General features: G+C 43.6%; 1 protein-coding gene across 1 annotated transcript in view; it reads left to right on the top strand.

The window, feature by feature from the left end:
• Window positions 1-24,309, top strand: part of LOC126095409 (cholinesterase 1-like) — a 162,113-nt gene that overhangs the window by 38,818 nt on the left and 98,986 nt on the right. Inside the window, exon 3 of the mRNA XM_049910207.1 lies at window positions 13,003-13,159. Within this exon, the coding sequence (XP_049766164.1) occupies window positions 13,003-13,159 (157 nt within the window). The remainder of the gene's footprint in view (window positions 1-13,002; window positions 13,160-24,309) is intronic.

Below are 24,309 nucleotides of genomic sequence, written 5' to 3' on the forward strand. Positions count from 1 at the left end.
TATGTTCATTCAGTCGTTCAAAAACTTTAATAATAACACACACATCTTGGGGTGGCGACTTTTCGGATAACTTCAGAAGTAGTGAAATTTTGAGCATCTAATTCTACAATAACGGCGGATTCACAGGTCGCCAGGTGATAACGTTGGTTCCTAAGTATCATCTAGGCGCATTATATATAGTAAGGAGGACTGCTTCGCTTCTGAACGCCTCCCGTTTTCCGCCAGAAGCTGTGCGGGGATTGAAATAGTCAGCTTCGATGCAATGTCGTTGTTCACAAAGGTTCAGATTTCAGCTTTGTTTGAACATGTCTTCACCTTTACGTATCTTTTATTCTACAACGAATTTTATGAACAGACTGACGGTGTCGCCATGGGTAATCCTTTGTCGACCTTTGTGGGCAATTGCTTTATGGAGGAAATCTGCTAGCTTGCAGCCCACAGTATTTTCGAGGTATGTTGATGATACGTGAAGATAAATCAAAGGAATTTTTAAATCATCTGAATTCCATCCATAGACAAATTCAGTTCAAAATGAAAATCAAAAAAGAAGGATGCCTTCAATTTTTGGATGTTTTGGTATGACGCAAAGATGATGGCACTTTGGGACATGCTGTATATCGGAAACCGACCAGTACAGATTTCCATTTGCTTGCAAATAGCTGCTACCATCCTTCGCAGGCAATGAGTGTTGTCATAACTCTGGTACACAGAGTACACGTCATTTCTGACGAGGTCTAGAGAACGAGCTTCTACATTTGAGAAGAGTTTTTGAAGCCAACGGATATTCTCCACAGTAGATATGTAAGAGACATAAATGAAACCAACAGTGGGCATAAGGAATGCTGGACAAGACACGGAAAGTTTTAAATCCATGACTTTACTAACATACATGGGAAGTCTATCGTCAAAAATAGGACTGATCCTCAGAAAAAACAAAGTGAAAATGATTTTTCACCCTCCGCCAAAGACAGCAGCACTCCTGGGTTCCGTTAAAGATGATTTGGTGCGTCGGAAGCCAGGCGCTTACAAGTTTCCTTGCGAGTATGGCCGTTCATACATCGGACAGACGACCCGTAAGTGCATGAAGCATGCTCGGAGCACCGCAGGTACACCTGGCTCTTACAACCTAATAAATCGGAGGTGGTAGCACTGTATTAACATTGGGCATTGAATGGTGTACGATAACGTCAAAAGTTTAGCTTCGACTACATATTTCTGCGACTCAACAGTGAAAGAAGCAATTGAAGTTCCAGAATGAGATTTTCACTCTGCAGCGGAGTGTGCGCTGATATGAAACTTCCTGGCAGATTAAAACTGTGTGCCCGACCGAGACTCGAACTCGGAACCTTTGCCTTTCGCGGGCAAGTGCTGTACTTTGGTAGAGCACTTGCCCGCGAAAGGCAAAGGTCCCGAGTTCGAGTCTCGGTCGGGCACACAGTTTTAATCTGCCAGGAAGTTTCATATCAGCGCACACTCCGCTGCAGAGTGAAAATCGTATTCTGGAAACATCCTCCAGGCTGTGGCTAAGCCATGTCTCCGCTGTATCCTTTCTTTCAGGAGTGCTAGTTCTGCAAGGTTCGCAGGAGAGCTTCTGTAAAGTTTGGAAGGTAGGAGACGAGATACTGGCAGAAGTAAGGCTGTGAGGATCGGGCGTGAGTCGTGCTTCGGTAGCTCAGGTGGTAGAGCACTTGCCCGCGAAAGGCAAAGGTCCCGAGGTCGAGTCTCGGTCGGGCAGACAGTTTTAATCTGCCAGGAAGTTTCAATTGAAGTTCCGTTGGCAACGAATTTAATTAATAGATATAGTGACTTCAGCATGGACAATTCATGGAATCCGGCACTTTCTGTAATAAACTCACAAAGCTGTCGCAACGGTGCAGCTCGCAGTAATACATTGATACCACTGTGCGCAGCCTTAGATCTGATTTCATGCATGTGTTGTACCTCTTTGCCGCCGATCAACGTCCCTGGCACCTTGCATACCTGTGGCCGCATGCGCAGTAACGCGTTCCGCAGGTTTAAATACACGTTGCAAGTGCCGGAGCGTCAGTCACCACGCCTCACTCTGAAGATGGCTGGACGGTATACAGCCGAAATATCAGAAGAAAAAGTGAAATTTATGCGGCTGCACGCCCGAAATTTTATGGAACAGAAAAATTACCAGTAATTCGACGCGCATATCGCCGAAGTGGCGTCAAATCGAGAGACTTGCACCCGGCGAACGGCCTTCCCGTCGGGAGGGCCTCGTCACACGACATTTAAATTTTACCAGTAATGCTATGGAACAATGAATCGGTCCGTTATAAAAGAGTCTTTCCTGAAAACTACTGAAAAAATTATCCGAAAGATAAGACATAGAAAGTGCTAGGCCTAGAATGTAACTGCCACAAAATTACTCATACATCTACACAATTTCTGGATACCACTTCTTCTGTTGACTCTCAAGACAGTCTGGACAGAAGTGGAAGACAGAGGCCAATTTCATCAAGAAAAAGATTAAAGAATAGGTCGAATGTAAAGTGGTTCAGTATCCAGGGACAATACGTCGGACAAACTGCTCGGAAATGTGTGAAACGGTTTAAATGAAGTAGGAAGAAGGCAGTGGTACCAACCTGAGACTGTTGCCCATTTGAATGTAGTAATATGACCTATTTTGAAAATGGTATCGGTTTATGGCCTCTTCGTTAATACCCTTCATTTATTTATGCCAACTTCTTTGTTTACCTTTTTTGTTCGTGTATTGTAAAATTATATAACTTGCTTTGTTTTACGCAAAACAATATCTTAATATATTATAATAAAATCTAGACCATAAGGCTGCTCTAATAATAAAGTGATACACTGTACTATTTCCAGCTCCTACGGCTAACCTTCGAGTTTTGGAGCAAGTTATGGCATGTTTGACGCTAACGCTCCCTTCGAAGAAAGGAAGAAATATAGACTATAGTCCTATGTTCCGTCGACGTAGTGGTCTTAAAGAAGGAGTACAAGCTCATGTAAGTCAAAAATATGGGAGAAAGTCTACTGTACCGTTTTTGAAGGAACAAGGTCAACATAAGCCTTAATCAACTAACGGAAACCACAAAAAAACTAAACCTGGTTGTTTGTATGAGGCTTTGAACTCTTCTTCTACGGAATTTGATGACCTAATCACTGTTCCACCTGGCTTAATGTTGACTGAGAGATATTTGAGGGCACTGTAATAACTGAAGAAAGCGATTTACAGGATATGATAAGACAGTAGTCGTTCGATCAGCTATTAAGATAGCTGATACCTCTGGGAACTCCACATTGTAATCTCGCGACTGTTGACTCCTTTCTGAACGTCGAATGGCAATCGAAGATTAGAAGACGTCATTAATGAGCAACTGTAGGCGATCGTTACTTCTTCCTCACAGCACGTCGTATCAGTTGGGAAAAGAAAGGAAGGATGAACAGTGTGAGCCCAAATCGCCCTCAATCGGCCACACGAAAATTACAGTTATGTATATGGTTTGTATCCCATTAACAACGATATACTGTGTAGAGTGAATGTCTTTGATGGTTATGGTTTACTGCTAACTCAGACAACCCATATGGTTATATCTACATAGATCGAGAAACACTAACTTACCGTATATTTGTGTGTTGTATATGTCCATTATCGTGAAGTCATGCGTATGGTGTAGGCAGGAATCAGCAGAGGTAGATGAAAGGCTGTCCGAGTCATTAGAAATGATTCTTTAATGTGTGTGGGATTACAATGTAAAAAAGTCTCGATAATTAGTACTCCGTTAAGGTGGCAGACAATTATAAACCTGAAATCAGGTAATGTGATAGAGGCAAGAAGCAGCGACGCTAACAGTGTGTTTGCGAGATGTTCCCCGGCACACAGAAAATGTTGCTAATAGAAGACACCTACCCGTCATCGAAATTAATCCGCATTGCACCTGGTCACGAATCGAAAGCACCTCAAAACTGCTAACAAGGAAACAAAGTGGTCATGTATGTGACTGGACTATTAAGACCATTATGTAAGCATGTCTTGTAATGCACGAGGTGTGACAAAGGTAGAATGGTACAGTACGTACTGCAATACGAGAATGTTACAGATAGGGAACGAATATTGTATTATGTGTTGAACGTGGTACCTGTATCTCAGGAACTGACCACTTGATATGGAACTGTATTCATCAGGGAAACTGACAAAAGTGGGAGAGGGGATCTAGAGGACATTGTATGAAGGATAGCAAAGGCAAAGAGTAGAAATGTAATTGAAGATGGGGGGGGGGGGGTTGGAGGGAACGAGGAGGAATCACATACAGGTATTACGGCAGAATGGCAATAGATGGAACCTCAGTAACCCTAGAAAGTTTATGTCGGTGTCTTGATGATATCGAAGGAAAACAAATGCAGTGATGGCCTGCAAAACTAATAAGTACACTCCTGGAAATTGAAATAAGAACACCGTGAATTCATTGTCCCAGGAAGGGGAAACTTTATTGACACATTCCTGGGGTCAGATACATCACATGATCACACTGACAGAACCACAGGCACATAGACACAGGCAACAGAGCATGCACAATGTCGGCACTAGTACAGTGTATATCCACCTTTCGCAGCAATGCAGGCTGCTATACTCCCATGGAGACGATCGTAGAGATGCTGGATGTAGTCCTGTGGAACGGCTTCCCATGCCATTTCCACCTGGCGCCTCAGTTGGACCAGCGTTCGTGCTGGACGTGCAGACCGCGTGAGACGACGCTTCATCCAGTCCCAAACATGCTCAATGGGGGACAGATCCGGAGATCTTGCTGGCCAGGGTAGTTGACTTACACCTTCTAGAGCACGTTGGGTGGCACGGGGATACATGCGGACGTGCATTGTCCTGTTGGAACAGCAAGTTCCCTTGCCGGTCTAGGAATGGTAGAACGATGGGTTCGATGACGGTTTGGATGTACCGTGCACTATTCAGTGTCCCCTCGACGATCACCAGTGGTGTACGGCCAGTGTAGGAGATCGCTCCCCACACCATGATGCCGGGTGTTGGCCCTGTGTGCCTCGGTCGTATGCAGTCCTGATTGTGGCGCTCACCTGCACGGCGCCAAACACGCATACTACCATCATTGGCACCAAGGCAGAAGCGACTCTCATCGCTGAAGACGACACGCCTCCATTCGTCCCTCCATTCACGCCTGTCGCGACACCACTGGAGGCGGGCTGCACGATGTTGGGGCGTGAGCGGAAGACGGCCTAACGGTGTGCGGGACCGTAGCCCAGCTTCATGGAGACGGTTGCGAATGGTCCTCGCCGATACCCCAGGAGCAACAGTGTCCCTAATTTGCTGGGAAGCGGCGGTGCGGTCCCCTACGGCACTGCGTAGGATCCTACGGTCTTGGCGTGCATCCGTGCGTCGCTGCGGTCCGGTCCCAGGTCGACGGGCACGTGCACCTTCCGCCGACCACTGGCGACAACATCGATGTACTGTGGAGACCCTACGCCCCACGTGTTGAGAAATTCGGCGGTACGTTCACCCGGCCTCCCGCATGCCCACTATACGCCCTCGCTCAAAGTCCGTCAACTGCACATACGGTTCACGTCCACGCTGTCGCGGCATGCTACCAGTGTTAAAGACTGCGATGGAGCTCCGTATGCCACGGCAAACTGGCTGACACTGACGGCGGCGGTGCACAAATGCTGCGCAGCTAGCGCCATTCGACGGCCAACACCGCGGTTCCTGGTGTGTCCGCTGTGCCGTGCGTGTGATCATTGCTTGTACAGCCCTCTCGCAGTGTCCGGAGCAAGTATGGTGGGTCTGACACACCGGTGTCAATGTGTTCTTTTTTCCATTTCCAGGAGTGTAAATTGGACATCATAAAAACAAACAATTCCTTCATGACATTCATTCGAAAAAACAATCCCATTTTCAATAGGCCTGTCAGAGATGGGACTAAACAAAAGCTGTTTGTCTTGTATGACATTCCTTTATCACTTAAGAATGTAAGACGCTATAAAATGCTAAATTAGGTGGGAAAATAAGTTTCGACGAGAGCAAATATCACATCATAGAATCAGTACATAGAGTACGTAGGAGATGAGGGAGCACGAGTGTCCCTGAGGGTTTTCACAGGATTACAAGACTCTTTCGTTGATACCGGCACGAGATGTTCAGATATGAAGTAGCTAGTACAAAAATCTTAAGATGCAAGGTTAATGTACTGGTGTAATATTGATTTTAAAAAAATCTGTGCCCCCAGCAGATTTTCCATATCTAATCATTTATTCAGATTAGTTGCTCGTAAAACTTAGCGTCAGAGAGAGAGAGAGAGAGAGAGAGAGAGAGAGAGAGGCATGCTAGACCATGACCGAATCCGCTGCTACAGAGAGTGTTAATGTGTTCCACCGCCAAGCTAGATGTGGTTTCTCGACAGTTTTCTTCTAGAATACCTTTCAGATGAGAGTATACCCAGAAATACAGTACACAAGATTGACAGAGACATGGCGCATGTAGCTTAAATGCCTTAGAAAGCCTAACAACTTTTATTGTAACTGACGTTTGAAGCACCTGAAACTGCACTCAGTCATAGATTTAAAATAAAGAATAATGTGTCACCCTGCCCACCATTCTCTGACACAGCCACACCTGGTGTGGACTTTGATTAACAGATGTATTAGTATTTGTTTGATCATCATCTAGAGCGTATAAATTTTTCAGAAACCATTTGATCCCAGAGAATTTTACTTCGCTATCCACAACAGCCCACACCGCCTAGTTAAAACTCAAAAACATCTTACACTAACAGTCGATCAAAAATTAAGATGAAACCCTCGTCTACCGATGCTAAAAAAGAAAGAAAAGCCCAAAACAGACTGACACTACTAACCGACGAATATGGGTATTACATATAGAACCCTCAACCGTCACAACCGTACCTACGCTAATGTAACATCAGCTTCCACTCCTCCCAAGACTTATTGCTTCAATCAAATCCTGGAACGGCATGTACTCCGCCTCGTATCTTTTACAGCTCATAAAGTTCCCATACCTCCTGAAACAACAGAACACCTTCGCCTCTTCTATATCTCCATAAATTTGAGTCCCAACATCCTGCCGTCCCTCACATCCATGAAAGCTCTGGTTTACTGCTGCACCTCTATCAACACATCCCACCTTTCCCTTCATCAGCAAACACTCCATGACCCTTCCCAGCATAACTCAGACGAAGAAATCATCCCTGAAACCTACCATTCCCTTCAACCACAACCTACCATACCCATCCCAAATGAAGTATAGAACAAACCCTATGCTTGTCTAGTTCACATCCCACTCATCTTCCATCACACACATTGAAAACATCAGTTCCTTCCCACACAGACACCCCACATCCTTTACCAAACATCATCATCTCCAGTGCTTTCTACATCACAATCCCTAGCCACAGTTCCGAGGAACCTCATCATATCATCTTCATAATAAAAAGATTTTACATCACAACATCATCATTTTGTCATAAACATCTAAACTCTTAAATTAGTGTATATTAATTCCTACACTATCCATCTTAAATGCTGGAGGAGCGATTCTGAAGATAAGTGTTCTCGTTGTTTAGCATATACAACAAACACATGTGAGGACTTAATCTACAGCTACACATTTACTTGGTCAAGCTCCTTCTTCTCGCTGCCTGCGTTCTACTCTTCACACACTCTCACTTAAAAAAGCACAAAACAGACGTAAAATCAAAACAATTAAAGATATTTGGACATCAGGTCCTCGAGTTACTTTAAAGCAAAAGCCCAAAAGTAATAATCATACTTCGTTTTTGGATCTTTAGGTAACGCATATAAAATCTTTAGAAAGCGAACAGCAACAGTTTTGATTGTTAACGAGTCATGCCACCAGCATATTTAAGAAGAAGTGGCCTTCAGAAGTTTAGTGAACCAGTGAGCTCAGCGGATTAATTGAATTAAACGCTATTAAACATGCTGCAGTAACCAGTGGATATGATATAAGTATCGTAAACCGACTTACCTACAGGAGGAGAGGAACGAGCTAAGTATAAAATGATCGTTGCTGTACCATGTAATCGGAAAATATCAGAAAAATTTGTGAACATATTTAAAACATTCAATGTCCAGTAGGCATTAAGAGTGAAAAAAAGTTCAATGCAGTTTAAAGCATGAAATTGGGATCAAGATAAGTAAATCAGAACAAATGGTTGTATATCAAATAGACTGTACATCCTGTAACACGAAGTATATAGGGCAGGAGGGAACATAATTTACGATTAGGTATAGAGAGTACTACGACGCCTTCAGACTGGGCAGTCGTGGTAAATCGCTGACAGCCTAACTTATACCCTACTAATACGTTTTCTGCAATCCGCATCATCTTCAAATACCACATGCAATGTTTTCATATTCTCTCACTCACTAGGCGCAAAATATTAGTACTACACAAAAAATGAACAGGACATTTATATAGTAAATTTAATACAGTTAAATTTTTTACTGGGACACATTTTCACAAAATAATCAACCTAATAAAGATTTTGGACACAAAGTTCGTGTCTTATTTTAAAATAAAGAAGCTGTAGTTTTCGAATTATTCAAGAAATACATGCAAAAGCGAATTTATAACGCGTTTTTATTGAATAACTCGAAAACCGTGGACTCGAGCGAAAACGTATCCCAGTACAAAATCTAACAACGTTAAATTTCCTACAGAAAAGTCCTGTTCATTTTTTTCTATATGGACAACAGTTTGTGCGTAGTGAGCAAGACAATATGAGATTCTTGCAAGTGATATTAGAAGGCGTTGTGGGCTGCATAAAACCCAGCGGAAGGGGCAGCTGAATCACACCGTGAATGAGGATTTAGAGGTGATGCACTTAAAGAAAAAATGGAAATAACTTCTTCTACCTGAAAAACTCAAAATTGCAATTCACCAGATAGATTTGATAACGTACAAACAGAAGAGAACAGAAACGCTCTCTTCCGCAGGTTTACTGATCTTTTTTGAGATCAGCGGTAATATGATAGGCCTATATGTAGGCAATCTGAATATACAGGGTGGTCCATTGGTAGTGACCGGGCCTAATATCTCAAGAAATAAGCATCAAACGAAAAAAATACGAAGAACGAAACTCGTCTAGCTTGAAGGGGGAAACCAGATGGCGAAATGGTTGGCCCGCTATATGGCGCTGCCATAGGTCAAACGGATATCAACTTCGTTTTTTTAAATAAGAACCCCCATTTTTATTACATATTCGTGTAGTACGTAAAGAATTATGAATGTTTCAGTTGGACCACCTTTACCGCTTTGTAATAGATGGCGCTGTAATAGCCGCAAACCCGTAAGTACGTGGTATCACGTAACACTCCGCCAGTGCGGACACTATTTGCTTCTTGATACATTACCCGTGTTAAAATGGACTGTTTACCAATTGCGAAAAAGGTCGATATCGAGTTAATGTATGGCTATTGTGATCAAAATGCCCAACGGGCGTGTGCTATGTATGCTGCTCGGTAACCTGGACGACATCATCCAAGTTTCTGGACCGTTCGCCGGATAGTGACGTTTTTTAAGGAAACAGAAAGTGTTCAGAAACATCTGAAACGTCAACCACGACCTGCAACAAATGATGATGCCCAAGCGGGTGTTTTAGCTGCTGTCGCGGCTAATCCGCACATCAGTAGCAGACAAATTTCGCGAGAATCGGGAATCTCAAGAACGTCGGTGTTGGAATGCTACATCAACATCGATTGGACTCGTACCATATTTCTATGCACCAGGAATTGCATGGCGACAACTTTGAACGTCGTGTACAGTTCTGCCACTGGGCACAAGAGAAATTACGGGACGATGACAGATTTTTTGCACGCGTTCTATTTAGCGACGAAGCGTCACTCACCAACAGCGGTAACGTAAACCAGCATAATATGCACTACTGGGCAACGGAAAATCCACGATGGCTGCGACAAGTGAAACCTCAGTGACCTTGACGGGTTAATGTATGGTGCCGCATTATGGACAATCTAAATGTATGCTGATTTCCTACGTAATGTTCTACCGATGTTACTACAAGATGTTTCACTATTTGACAGAATGGCGATGTACTTCCAACATGATGGATGTCCGCCACATAGCTCGCGTGCGTTGAAGCGGTATTGAATAGCATATATCATGACAGGTGGATTGGTCGTCGAAGCACCACACCATGGCCTGCACGTTCACCAGATCTGACGTCCCCGGATTTCTTTCTGTGGGGAAAGTTGAAGGATATTTGCTATCGTGATCCACCGACAACGCCTGACAACATGCGTCAGCGCATTGTCAATGCATGTGCGAACATTACGGAAGGCGAACTACTCGCTGTTGAAAGGAATGTCGTTACACGTATATCCAAATGCATTGAGGTTGACGGACATCATTTTGAGCATTTATTGCATTAATGTGGCATTTACAGGTAATGACGCTGTAACATCATGCGTTCTCAGAAATGATAAGTTTACAAAGGTACATGTATCATATTGGAACAACCGAAATAAAATGTTGAAACGTACCTACGTTCTGTATTTTAATTTAAAAAACTACCTGTTTCCAACTGTTCGTCTAAAACTGTGAGCCATATATTTGTGACTATTACAGCGCCATCTATCACAAAGCGAAAAAAGTGGTCCAACGAAAACATTCATAATTGTTTACGTACTACACGAATATGTAATAAAAATGGGGGTTCCTATGTAAAAAAACGCAGTTGATATCCGTTTCACATATAGCAGCGCCATCCAGCGGGCCAACCATAGCGCCATCTGGTTTCTCCCTTCAAGCTAGACAAGTTTCGTTCTCTGTAGTTTTTTCGTTTGACGCTTATTTCGTGAGATATTTGGCCCAGTCACAATCAATGGACCACCCTGTATACGGCTGCCCCCGTCAGAGGTTTGAGTCCTTCCTCGGGCATGGGTGTGTGTGTTGTCCTTAGCGTAAGTTAGTTTAAGTTAGAGTAAGTAGTACTTAAGCCTAGGGACTGATGACTTCAGCAGTTTGGTCCCATAGTCCTTACCACAAATTTCCAAATTTGAATATATACTATTGGTAAGTCGTTTTTTTTTTTTTCAAGTCCCCTGAGATTTCTCTGGCATACAGTGGGATGATTGATGACTCAGTGGAGTTACTTGGCCAGTGCATGGATAGGAGCGAGTGTGACTTGCAGCAGATGTAACTGGTGTTACAATTATATGAAAGGAGCACGTTGTTGGTTAACGGCCGGTAGAATAGAGAAGCGAAACAAAGGATCAGCTGTTGCCAGTTTTAAAATAAGACAAGAAATTTATGTCCGAAATCTTTATTTGTTCTTGTTTTGATTATTTTGTGATTCTTAAGAGCTTTTGTGTGAAGGGTTGAATACAAACACCCAGATGGCTTGAGCGTAACTGTGGATTGCATTCCCCACATTTGTGGGTCGTAAGCTAAATAACGATAACTATTGTATGTAAAGCTTTAGACTGTGGATAATACCCCTTATATTTTCGTGCTGTAGGCTAAATAATGATGACGGTTGTATGTGAAGTTTTAAAATTATACAATAAAAAGGTAATAAGGCTGCAGATTAGGCGATGTCTGCCCACATGTACGAGGGTCACTCCAAAAGAAATGCACACTATTTTTTTTAATCCATCTTTTATTCTACATGTTTGAAAGTTTTGCAGTGTGTAGATACATCCTTTAGGAATAATATTTTCATTTCTCCACATTACTTCCATCCCTCTCAACTGCCTTACGCCATCTTGGAACCAGCGCCTGTATACCCGCACGGTAAAATTCTGGACTAACCTGTTGAAGGCATTGTTCGGCAGCGTGTACAAGGGAGTCATCATCTTCAAACGTTGTTCCACGAAGAGAGTCTTTCAGTTTCCCAAAGAGATGATAGTCACATGGAGCCGGGTCGGGACTGAAGGCGCGTGTTTCAGTGTTGTCCACCCGAGTTTTGTGATCGCTTCCAAGGTTTTTTGACTGACATGTGATAGTGCATTGTCGTGCAACAGCAAAACATCCTGCTTTTGTCGATGTGGTCGAACACGACTCAGTCGAGCTTGAAGTTTCTTCAGTATCGTCACATATGCATCAGAATTTATGGTGGTTGCACTTGGCATGATGTCCTTCGGAATCGAAAAACCCCGTAGCCATAGCTTTTCCAGCAGACGTGTGGTTTTGAATTTTTTTTTCTTGGGTGAATTTGCATGATGCCTCTCCATTGATTGCCTCTTCGTCTCTGGTGAAAAATGATGGAGTCATGTTTCATCACCTGTCACAATTCTTCCAAGGAATTCATCTCCACCATTCTCGTACTGTTCCAAAAGTTCGCTGCATACCGTTTTTCTTGTTTCTTTGTGAGCTACTGTCAACTTCCTGGGAAGCCACCTGGCACAAACCTTTTTCAACGCCAACACTTTCAGTATTCTGCAAACACTTCCTTCCCCTATCCCAACGTAGCGTGATAATTCGTTCACTGTGATGCATCTATCAGCAGTTATCAATTCGTTAACTCTCTGCACATTGTCTGGAGTGTGTGCAGTACGAGACCTGCCGCTGCGAGGACAATCCTCAATATTGCCGTGAACACTTTCATCATGTAACCTGCTTGCTCACCGACCAACTGTACTGCGATCGACAGCAGCATCTCCATACACCTTTTCAACCTTTTGTGGATGTTTCCCACTGTCTCGTATTCACAGCACAGGAATTCTATGGCAGCACGTAGTTTCTGACGAACGTAAGTGTAGCAGCCATTTTGAAGACATGCTGTGACGGCGCCACTCTCGGGAACAGATTGAACTAAGTTTGAAAACAAGCGGGAAACTTTCACACATGCTGAATGAAAACTGTATTTTTACAAAAATAGTGCGCGTTTCTTTTGGAGTGACCCTCGTAATAAGAGAATATAAAAAACATTTAAATAATAATAATAGCAATAATAATAATAATGAAAAATATATGTCTGTCACATTGTAATACCACAGCTCGACGGGTCGGATGGAGGTGCTGCTGTAATGGTGTATCTCCATGGGGGTGCACTTACCAGCGGTTCTGGAGATTCGACTGTCTACGGTCCTGATTTCTTCCTCGAAGTGGACGGTATCGTCTTCGTCACCCTCAACTACAGACTCGGCGCAATAGGTAAGTACCTATGAAACATTTCTTACGTCATGCAGTTTAACTTAGTTACAATATTCAACGATCACTGCGCGTTGGGTGTGTTTCCTTCAAAATTTCGCAAGCAAGAATCCCCATGTCTTCGAATATTTTCACTTTATTCAAAATATGGAGAATATTGATATTCACATCCATACGTCAAAATACTGATTTTCACTTGCTGCGACATAGTCGTTTAATATAAACAGTGATCCAGGTACTGTCAAATTTTTTTTTATTCCAGCCTTTGATCACAATATTAAGTCCTTCGACAATGACCGGATTTAGGCAGTAATGACCATCTTCATTACTACATGTTGTACAACAGATCTGAAGATGGTCATTACTGACCGAAACCGGTCATCGTCATCGTCGAAGGACTTCATATTGTGATCAAAGACTGGAATAAAAAATATTTGTATTGATTTTCTTTAGCCGGATAGGGCTCAAATTATGCCTTATTAATATTTCTTGTTGTCACTGCATGTTTTATGTACCTGATGTTCAGTTGCTCGAGCAAGGGGTATATCTACAACCTACATCCACATCTTTACTCCACACCCCAATTTACTATCTTTTCCGCCTTTCATGTCCCATTTACGGACGATGTATGGGAAAAATGACTCTCAGTAAAACTCCGAATAACATCTAATTTCTCTAATTTTCTTGTCAGTATCCCATCGCAAGACGTATGTGGGAAAGGTAATGTGTTGTCCGATCCATCTTGCGACGTACGCACTCGGAACTTCAACAGTAAACCTCTCTGCGATGCACAGCATACCTCTTGCAACGTATGCCATTGGAGTTTGTTGGGCATCCCCATACCACTCTCCAACCGACCAAATGATCCCGTGTCAAAACACGCCCTTCTTCGTTGGTACTTCTCGTCCATTGAAACTACTCGGTAAGACAACCAGACTGATGAACAGAACAGAAGAATTCCAATGAACGTTTTATCAACCACTTCTTCCACGGGTGAATTACATTCGCTTAAGATCCTCCCAATGAATCTCAATCTGGTATCTCATTCTCCTTCTGTCTATTTGGCCACTCCACATTAAGTCGTTCTGGATGGTTACTTTTGCGACGTAGTAAATTTGGCGCCAGTAGCGTAACCGAACAGTAGTGGATCTCTGCACCCATTTCTGAACAATACCTTGCATGTTTTTCCGTTCAGGCTCCACTGGCGATCCCTGCGCCAAACTTCGATCCTCACTACGGACTTCTGGCGTTACAACCTTCCTATAAACAACGGCATCGTTCGCGAGTATCCTCATCAAGCTTCGAATGTTATCCACTAGATCATTAACATTAACTGCTGTAAGCAGTCCTATAACTCTCCCTCGTGATGCTGCCTTTGAGGTATCTGTTGAACTGTTTAGAATACTCGTAACGTGGTACAGATCCAATACCTGGTGATGTACTGGAACTGGAAGCTCCGTATAAGATCATGCGAATTTAAGAGAAACAGTTTCATGCAATGAATAACGTCTTCTTAAATCAAAATTGGTAAGAATTGATCTACATTAACGATGTAGGAGACAATCTGAGTAGCCATCTTAGATTGTTTGCACATGATCCTGTCATTTACTGTCTTGTAAAGTCATCAGATGATCAAAACGACTTGCAAAATGATTTAGATAAGATATCTGTATGGTGCGAAAAGTGGCAATTGACCCTGAATAAGGAAAAGTGTAAAGTTATTCACATAAGCACTAAAAGAAATCAGCTAAATTTCGATTACGCGATAAGTCACACAAATCTGAAGGCTGTAAATTCAACTAAATACTTACGGATTACAATTACAAATAATCTAAATTGGAACGATCACATAGATAATATTGTGGGTGGAGCAAACCAAAGACTGCGGTTCATTGGCAGAACACTTAGAAGGTGCAACAGGTCTACTAAAGAGACTGCTTACACTACGCTTGGCCGCCCTATTCTGGAGTACTGCTGTGCTGTGTGGGATCCGCATCAGGTGGGGTTGATGCATGACATCGCAAAAGTACAAAGAAGTGCAGCTCGTTTTCTGTTATCGCGAAACAGGGAGGTAATGTCACAGACATGATACGTGAATTGGAATGGCAATCATTAAAACAAAGGCGTTTTTCGTTGCAACGGAATCTTCTCATGAAATTTCAATCACCAGTTTTCTCGTCCGATTGCGAAAACATTCTATTGGAACCCACCTACACCGGGAGAAATGGTCATCACGATAAAATAAGAGAAATCAGGGTTCGCACAGAAAAATTTAAGTGCTCGTTTTTCCCGCGTGCCGTGCAACGGTAGAGAGACAGCTTGAAGGTGGTTCTTTGAACCCTCTGCCAGGCACTTTTTGTGGATAGCAGAGTAATCACGTAGATGTATATGTAGATGAGTTCTGCATGAAAGTACGGGTACCGCACATCACATGGATATACAGCGTGAACATTAATAAAACCTACAACCTCCGGGAACGGATTCCTGACTGTAAATGTAGGAAGAAATGTCTTATGGACAAGTACCCGGAAACGCATCGTTGCCACCGTTGATGGCACTGACGAATGACAGTTCCTCTGACCGAATGCCGTGTGTTCCTCGTGGGTTGGAGGTGATAGGGATAGTAGCGATTGTCACGCAGGATACGCATAATCGTACTTTGGTTTGCACCATGTTGGCTGGCCACTCGCCTGGACCTTCTTCTATTGTTATTCTCAGTGTTCTGTAGAACCCAGTCCTCCAGATCTTGTGTACACACTTCCTGCAGACTACTGGCACGGTCGTCTGTCTGAAAGAGCCCCTTATCACACTTCTTCTTCTTCTTCTTTCGCTGGTGCCTCGTTCCGCGGTTTCGCAGGATCGGCACGGTTAAGAACGGATTTGGCAAGGTTAGTTTTAATGGGTGGCCAGATGCCCTTCCTGTCGCCACCCCGTACCTCCCGGGACAGAATTAGTGTACTCCAGCTGTCTGCATCTAGTGTAACCCATGGAATAGTGCGAACGTGTTCAGATGTCTGCGAGTCATGTAACTGAGGCGGAACGTGGGGACCAGCCCGGTATTCACCTAGCGGGATGCGGAAAACCGCCTAAAAAGAAAACATTCTGGCTGACGGCTGACCGACACACCGGCGGACGTCGTTAATCCGCCGGGCAGATTCGATCCGGGGCCGGTGCGCCTACCCGAGTCCAGGAAGCAGCGCGTGTCGCCGTGGAACCTCTCGACTGTTTCCATCTGCTTGACCGAACACAGACACCATCTCAGTTTGTTCCAGTCATGAATTCCGGACCACTCTGCTGCTTAAAGTACGCTGCGACGATCACACTGCCTGCAACAGACAAGTAACACTGACCACTTTGTCTCAGGAACTGTCATTCGTCAGGGCTATCCATCGTGGCAACGGTGCATTTCCAGGCACGTGTCCATAGGACATTTTGCCTCTATTTCCAGTCAGGAATCCGTCCCTGCAGTTTGTCGCTTTTATTACTCTTAACGCTATATTTCCGATTGATCGCGAAATGGAAACCACTGTGATAATCAGAAATATTTCATCTGCAACAGTTAGCTACAGCTTCCAACCACTGCTCTACATAGTCACCACTCCGACTTAGACATTTGTCGTAGCGTTGTACCAATTTTCCAACACCGTCTTCATAGAAGGCAGCCGCCTGTACTTCCCGCCAATTCTCCACGCTCATCTACACCTCGTTCTCTTTGAGAAAATGTTGTCTTCATAGCCAGTAGTTATTGTGAGCAGAGATGAAACACAGAGGGAGCCAATTACAGGCTGTAGTGCAGGTGATCAAACACTTCCCATCGAAAACGCTGGAGGCCCATTTTCATCGCCCCTGCAGATTGCGACCGAGAATTGTTACGAAGTAGGAACTGTATGACAGTTATGTGGGCTGCATAGCATCAGGCGAAATCTCCCACTACGACCTCATACTTGGCCAGAGACTATTTTCTGCGCGTCTTTATGTGTTCGCCATACGCACAGAACTGAAAAGAGGGAAGTGGTCCAACCGACAGGCATGCTAGAGACACTGTCGAACACATCTGTGCAAAGCTTCATCGGGTTTTTATAGTCGTTTTCATTTCGCAAGAGATCGGAACTTACTTTCTGGATACCCCTTGTATGAATGGAGTCACCAGAATACTAAAGGATAGCAGCAGTAACTACAACAATTTGGTTTACTGCCGTAAGACATCAATGAAAATGATTTATCCACTAAACCAAGTACATAACTTTTAATAAGTGGACAAGAGAATGGAAATGCGAACTATAGTCTTGGCATAGGTGGATAAATGCATATAAAACATAATATGAAACTGCATCATGAGTACAGGCGATTACTGCAAAAAAGGTTAGTGATCTGAAGAAGGGTCCCCATACAAGGAAGAACGAACACCAGTACTTTCGTCAAGGAGAGTGATGGTTGTACCTAGCTGGCTGTGAATATTAAATCTGTGCAATGAAACCTTCATCTCGATGGCTGTATCGATGGTGCATGCTTGCCGTTCTGAAGTAGTGAGGGTGTGGAAGAGGGCTGCAATAGCTGCTGGAACTTTTGAGTCTAGCTCTGCCCCTCTACTACACTACAAGTCGAGGCATCCTTCTCTGTGGCTCTCTGCAATGACCAGGAACAAGTGTCTTCCTCACTCCCTCTGCTGCTAGTCTGTTCTCGATTGCGACATAAGGTGAAATGTGTTCTGACTTTACAAAACCTAGCTGGTCCTATCAGTGTCGGAATCTCACCAGCCAATTGCAGCAGACTTGTGAGATCCGATCAATAATAATTTTATAAGCAAGTTTAACAATTTCCTGCTCTCACGGATATTGTCCTGGTTAACCAATAAGTTATGGCCAGGGAGATGTCAGAAAATGTCTCCCACTACGCAGCAGATTTCTAACAATGGCCAACCATAAGCCTTGCATCAATGAACTTGTTGGAAATCCCCCTCTACCGAAAAAACTACTGAGAGCCAGTCACTGAACCCCGTTACTAGGTTTTGAACAAACATTCATGCATAGCACGACAGCACTCAACACAATGGGCTCGTGCCCTGAAGCTCTATGTTTTCACCTGGCTTTCAGATCTTAATCCGGCAGGAGTGGCCGAGCGGTTCTAGGCGCTACAGTCTGGAACCGCGCGACGGCTACGGTCGCAGGTTCGAATCCTGCCTCGGGCATGGATGTGTATGATGCCCTTAGGTTAGTTAGGTTTAAGTAGTTCTAAGTTCTAGGGGACTGATGACCTCAGAAGTTAAGTCCCATAGCGCTCAGAGCCATTTGAACCATTTTTCAGCTCTTATGTAGGTAAAAAGGATTCCTTGTAGCTTCTCACACTATGCAGTTTTTTATGGTCTGCTGCCCAGCCACTGTGATGCTCCTGCTGTGCAGAGTCGGCAGACTGCCTTTTCCTGTCCTGTACCTGTCCAGAGACGGCTGTCTGCACCAAACAACTTTACGACATTCCTGTCCTTAAGTTAACTTCTTCCCTGCGAGTCAGCTAAAAAGCTCCCAAGATGCAGAAATAGCAGGCTCAAAAATGGCTCTGAGCACTATGGGACTTAACATCTGTGGTCATCAGGCCCCTAGAACGTAGAACTACATAAACCTAACTAACCTAAGGACACCACACACATCCATGCCCGAGGCAGGATTCGAACCTGCGACCGTAGCAGTCGCGTGGTTCCGGACTGAGCGCCTAAAATAACAGACCTCCCACATCATAGCAAGAGGAAAAGGGATGAAGTTGTGATTAACAGTGCAGTCATTCACAGCAGTGAATATAGATTGCAGTTATTAAAGAATTGACTATACCGATTATCGACATATACATAATGCATTATAAAAATAGGCATAAACTAACAAATTCTATCACTTGCGCTTTATCCCGCATTGTGCGCGGGGTTGGCGTGGTTCAATCGGATTTGGCAAGGTTAATTTGCGAGGTGGTCGGATGCCCTTCCTGCCGCCACCCCGTACTCCCCAGGGACGGAATCAGAGTACCCCATCTGTATGCGTCTAAATCATGGAAAAGTGCGGATGTGTTTCAAATGTCAGTGAGTCGTTTAACTGAGGCGGGATGTGGGGACCAGCCTGGTATTCACCTAGAGGGATGTGGAAAACGCCTAAAAACAACATCCAGGATGGCCGGTGTGCCGGCTGGCGGATTCGATCCGGGGCCGGTGCGCCTACCCGAGTCCAGGAAGCAGCGCATTAGCGCTTTCGGCTAAGCTGGCGGGTCAGGTATAAACTGCCAAATAACACCCCAAAGTTACCTTTTGTCGATTTTATTTCATTAAGAATGACATGCAGAATTCTATCTGTGAGAAAGTTCTGTACCCAATCACAAATTTGGTCCAATACTCGGTAAATTAGTTTTTTGGTCACTGGTATCGAATACCTTCCAGAAACAGAGTCTCAACCTGGGCTTTTGTTTACAGTGCTCCGGACCACATGGATGGTCAGAGGAAACTGACTTTTGCAAGATCTCTGTTTGCGGAATCCAGTTTGATTTTTATAGAGAAGATTTTCGTTCTCGAAGAACGTCATAATGCGTGTACATTAAACATGTTCCATAATCCTACAACAGGATGGCGTCAGCGATAAAGTCCTGTAATTAATCAGAACTTTGAAAATTGGAATGACCTGCGCTTTTTTGCAATTTCTAGATATCCTTCGTTACTCCAATAACCTATAAAAAACTACATCTAGAAGTGGAGCAAGTTCTTAAGCATAATGTCTGTAGAACCTCTCATCTGGTCCAGTTCTCTTTCCACTGTTAAGCAATTTTAGTTGATCTTCTATTTCACGAGTACTTATCATATCCGTTCTTTTGGCATTCATGTGATGATTGGAGCGAGAAACTGTGTAATGGTCTTCCACGGTAAAAAAAAATTCGGAAGACTGAAATCAGCATTTCAGTCTTCGCTCTATTGTCCTTCGTTTTAGTTCAGTTGTGGTCACTAAGCGAATGAGGAGACATTTTCGTTCCGCTTTGAATAGTTCTCATGCTGCTTATGGTCGTTTTGTTGTCAATTAGCTTCTGATTTTATTTGAATCTGTGATGCAGATCTCTTTGCTTTAGTAGCAAATTTCTAACTTGGTTATTGAATGACGGCGAATCTCTCCCATTTCCCACAACATCCTTCGGCACATACTCGTCGAAGACGTGTCGTACAAAGCTTTTTAAATTTATCCACTTTACTTCATATCTTTGGCCTCAAAACTGAAAATCCAAAGTTGCTTACTCAGATACTCCACAATTTGTCTCCTTCCACTCTTACTAAGCAAAAACATTTTCCTGCCATTCTTGACATACATAGTAATATCTGTAGTCGCTGAGGCTATAACACCCGTATGTTCTCTGATACCCTCCCCTGTATTGATTGATTCGAAATGATCGGGTCTGTTAGTTACCAGGGGGCGCAAGATGGCGCCATCACGTTTCTGTTCTCTATCTGCTCCAAGTAATTTTCAGCCAATACTTTCACAACAATAGCTTACAAAGATTTGTCCTGGCACCAGCTTTAATCTCATGACTTCCCCAACCTACAGGTGTCAAATGGCTTCCCCGATTACAACAGCATCGTAAAGAAGAGTCCTTGTGATATTCTCGAAATTTTATTTGAGGCTTTCTGCCACTACGGTCCCTGATGCAAGCAGCCTATAAAATCATCTGATTAAAATCTTTGGCCCACCTTTGACGCTTAGCTTCCCTAAATTATTATGTTATAAACTCACTAGATATTATGTCGAGCTGTTTACAGCAATAAATACGCTGCCACTATTAGCGTGCAGCGTTCGTAACTCCCTCCAGAGGCGAGTTCAGCTGAAGGGAAAGTCTGTGGCGTTCGACCCGTGAACGGACTGCTGGACTGACGGCTACAGTTAGAGTGCAGCTTTTTGTTCTCCACGGCACTAGAAAGAGGAGGGTAACAAGTCCATCGCCTCGGCCGCCATTTACCACCGGGAAGGAATCCCTGAACTCGATTTGTTAGCGTGTTGAGTGGACCTGTCCTCGAGGGACAGGAATGAGGAAAATTCTCTGCCCCTCCCTGGGACTGAATGCGGGACCTCCAGAATTGGAGCCTAGTGCTCTACTTGCTGGATCACCACAGCCACGACGATTTCAGTATTGCGTCCAAATGCGAGGACGACATTTACAATACCACCTCACTCGGCTACGAGCGTACAGTAAATTGGATAGGTAACATTCTGAAGTAGTGTTGTCTTCTTGTTAATGTAGGCCATGTGTTAAATATGAAGCCGACCGCTGTGGCCGAGCGGTTCTAGGCGCTTCAGTCTGGAACCAAGCGAGCGCTACGGTCGCAGGTTCGAATCCTGCCTCGGGTATGGGTGTGTGTGATGTCCTTAGGTTAGTTAGGTTTAAGTAGTTCTAAGTTCTAGGGGACTTATGACCTAAGATGTTGAGTCCCATAGTGCTCAGAGCCATTTCGTCCTCATTCATTGAGTGTAGCAATCGTGGGATGTAGCACTTCCACTTTGCTGTCTTCAAAATTCGCCGAACACATGAGCGACTCACTCCAGTTTCACGGGCATACTGTCTCACAGACTTCTGTGGTGAGCGAGTGAATTGTTGTAACACACGACGGGAGTTAGCTGAACTTGTTACTGTTACAGGTCGTCCAGATCTTTGTTTGTGTACATCTTTGACTCTGCCTTCGGCTTCAAATTTGTCTCGGATGCGACGAATCGTTAAACGTGTCGGTGACTCTGTTTGATACTCATTTCGCCGTTGCCGTTGAACCTCATTAATGTTTCCGTGCTTAAAATACCACTTCAAAACTGACTTGCTTCCATCGAATGTAAACCTTGCGCCAGCCATGTTTACTCGAGTAACTAGGTGCAACTAAGAACAAAACACTATCTGGCGACTGTCATCTGACAAAACAAAACAATGCAATACAACGCTTGTGCGATTATCGGAACTACAACTCCATCAATTAGTTTGCCAGTTATGGACTTTTAAACGGTGGATACATTTTTTGGACCCCTCTGTATTTTTACGAACTACAACAATGTTTCTTAATGAAGTGAGTAGCAGTTTGTGACCACACATTCGCAATCATCTTTCAAAAGGCTGACTTGCGAACCCACGTTTACTGGAATTACGATACTCCGAGTACGTTTGAAACGTGTTGCTACTATCTGTTAAGGAGGTATTCGTCGTGCTTGCTTTTGTGTCACCCAGAGTGAACACTACAGTGGCGGACTAGCTGTCATCACATAATCACTAAAACGAAGAAACAACGCTAAATGTTCAATGCGCACTACTGCATGCAGACAGACTGTAGTGATCAAGTGTTTTGGCGGTTGCAAATTGTTACGTTTAGGCTGCACCTTAATTCCGACTGATGGCTAGGCAGCAGAATTCTACTGGTATGTACTTCAGTTAAGTCTTAAGAGATGAGACAAGTGAAGAATCCACTCTTTCACTTAAACATAGGACTTCGTTAGGTAATTAGGCGATACTTTAAAATTAAACTGCTTTTATAGACCTTTGATATTTACACTTTTATTGAAATAAGTGGTTACACTAACGTATCTCTCATTCGGTTTTCAAAATAACTCTAACTCTGGGCAAAATGAAACATTTCAAATGTTTTTAGTAACGTTAACATCATTTAAACACTGAAATGAATTAGCGGTAACAGGTGAAAATTTCTGCCGAACTGGGACCCAAATCCGGATCTCCCTTAAGGGCGTCGGCCATCCGAGCACGCTTTCCAGCTGACCCAGATTCCCAGCCTATTACACGATACTGGAGTAGCGTCGCATACCCGTGAACCCCTTATCATTTCAAATGCTCACAAGAGATCTGGTTTTCTTCGGATATTCCCGTTACAGGCTTCTAGCGCTTGTAGAGGGAAGTCGCTTCATAATATTCTAAATAGGAACTCAAGTCCGGAAATGTACCGTTTTCGTGCTACAGCAGTTTGAAAACGAGTTTTCTAAGTAGGTATTCAACAGTGTAGTCATGGTGGGGGTGGTTACGCCGGATCGGCTAATGTCGTTTGATGTCTATCCTATCTCTCTGACCCGGTTCGAGCCTCATTCATGTGTCTGTGTGTGTTGAAGCAACATGGCTGAGTATACGTTGCCAGAACACACAGAAATGATCCTTCTGAAAAATGGTTAAGCTCATGGTAATGGAAGACTGCTCGTCATCTTTATCAAGATTGTTCTCCACAACGACTGACTCCATCGCATACCTTCTTCGACACAATTACGCTACGTCTTTGAGACAGGGTACCTTTACGGTCAGCAGACGTGACTGTGGTCTTCCAAAGAGTCGCCACACACCTGAATTGGAAGCGACAATATTGCATCATGTTGAATAGAACCCGTCAACGAGTCCTCGAGCAATTTCTTTGGCTATTAATGAGTGGAATTTTAAAACGAGTGGTGTACTGGGTCACTCCTAATCAATTACTTGTAGAAATAGTCGTGTTACCAACATGTTTTCAAATGGTTGTAGAAATTATACGGTGCGATTCAGGATATGCGTTCCAGTTCAAAATATTACCTTTCACCCCCCTGTACAAGTTCCTACAAGTTTGTAAACATCCCCTTTGAAAAATTATGAATGACTGTGCTGGTAAATTTCTACGTTATTTGATTTTCAAACAGCTGAGCAAAACTCAAAGTACTCAAACAGTTTTCTCTTTACTTATTCTGATCATCACTTAACTGAGACACAACATTTTTAGCGCAACGTAATCTGATTTTCAATAATCCCTACAGAAGAATGGCCCTGACTAGCAATAACCTATACCTTTCATGAATCACTTGCCTCACAAAAATCTTCGTTACTCGAACTACTGCAATGCAGCGAGCGCCAGTACTGCCAGCTAAATAAAAGATTCTAACTACTGAAGGCACTAACTATTGATAGGCATAGTTAGCAAACCCATATGATGGACAACGAAACTTACATCATCCACACCCAGGGGCTATGTTGTTGTTGTTATTGTGGTCTTCAGTCCAGCGACTGGTTTGATGCAGCTATCCATGCTACCCTATTCTGTGCAAGCTTCTACATCTCCCAGTACCTACTGCAACCTACATCCTTCTAAATCTGTTTGGTGTATTCATCTCTTGGCCTCCCTCTACGACCTTTACCCT

Source organism: Schistocerca cancellata, chromosome 8 (assembly GCF_023864275.1).
Source record: "Schistocerca cancellata isolate TAMUIC-IGC-003103 chromosome 8, iqSchCanc2.1, whole genome shotgun sequence".
Lineage (NCBI taxonomy): Eukaryota > Metazoa > Arthropoda > Insecta > Orthoptera > Acrididae > Schistocerca > Schistocerca cancellata.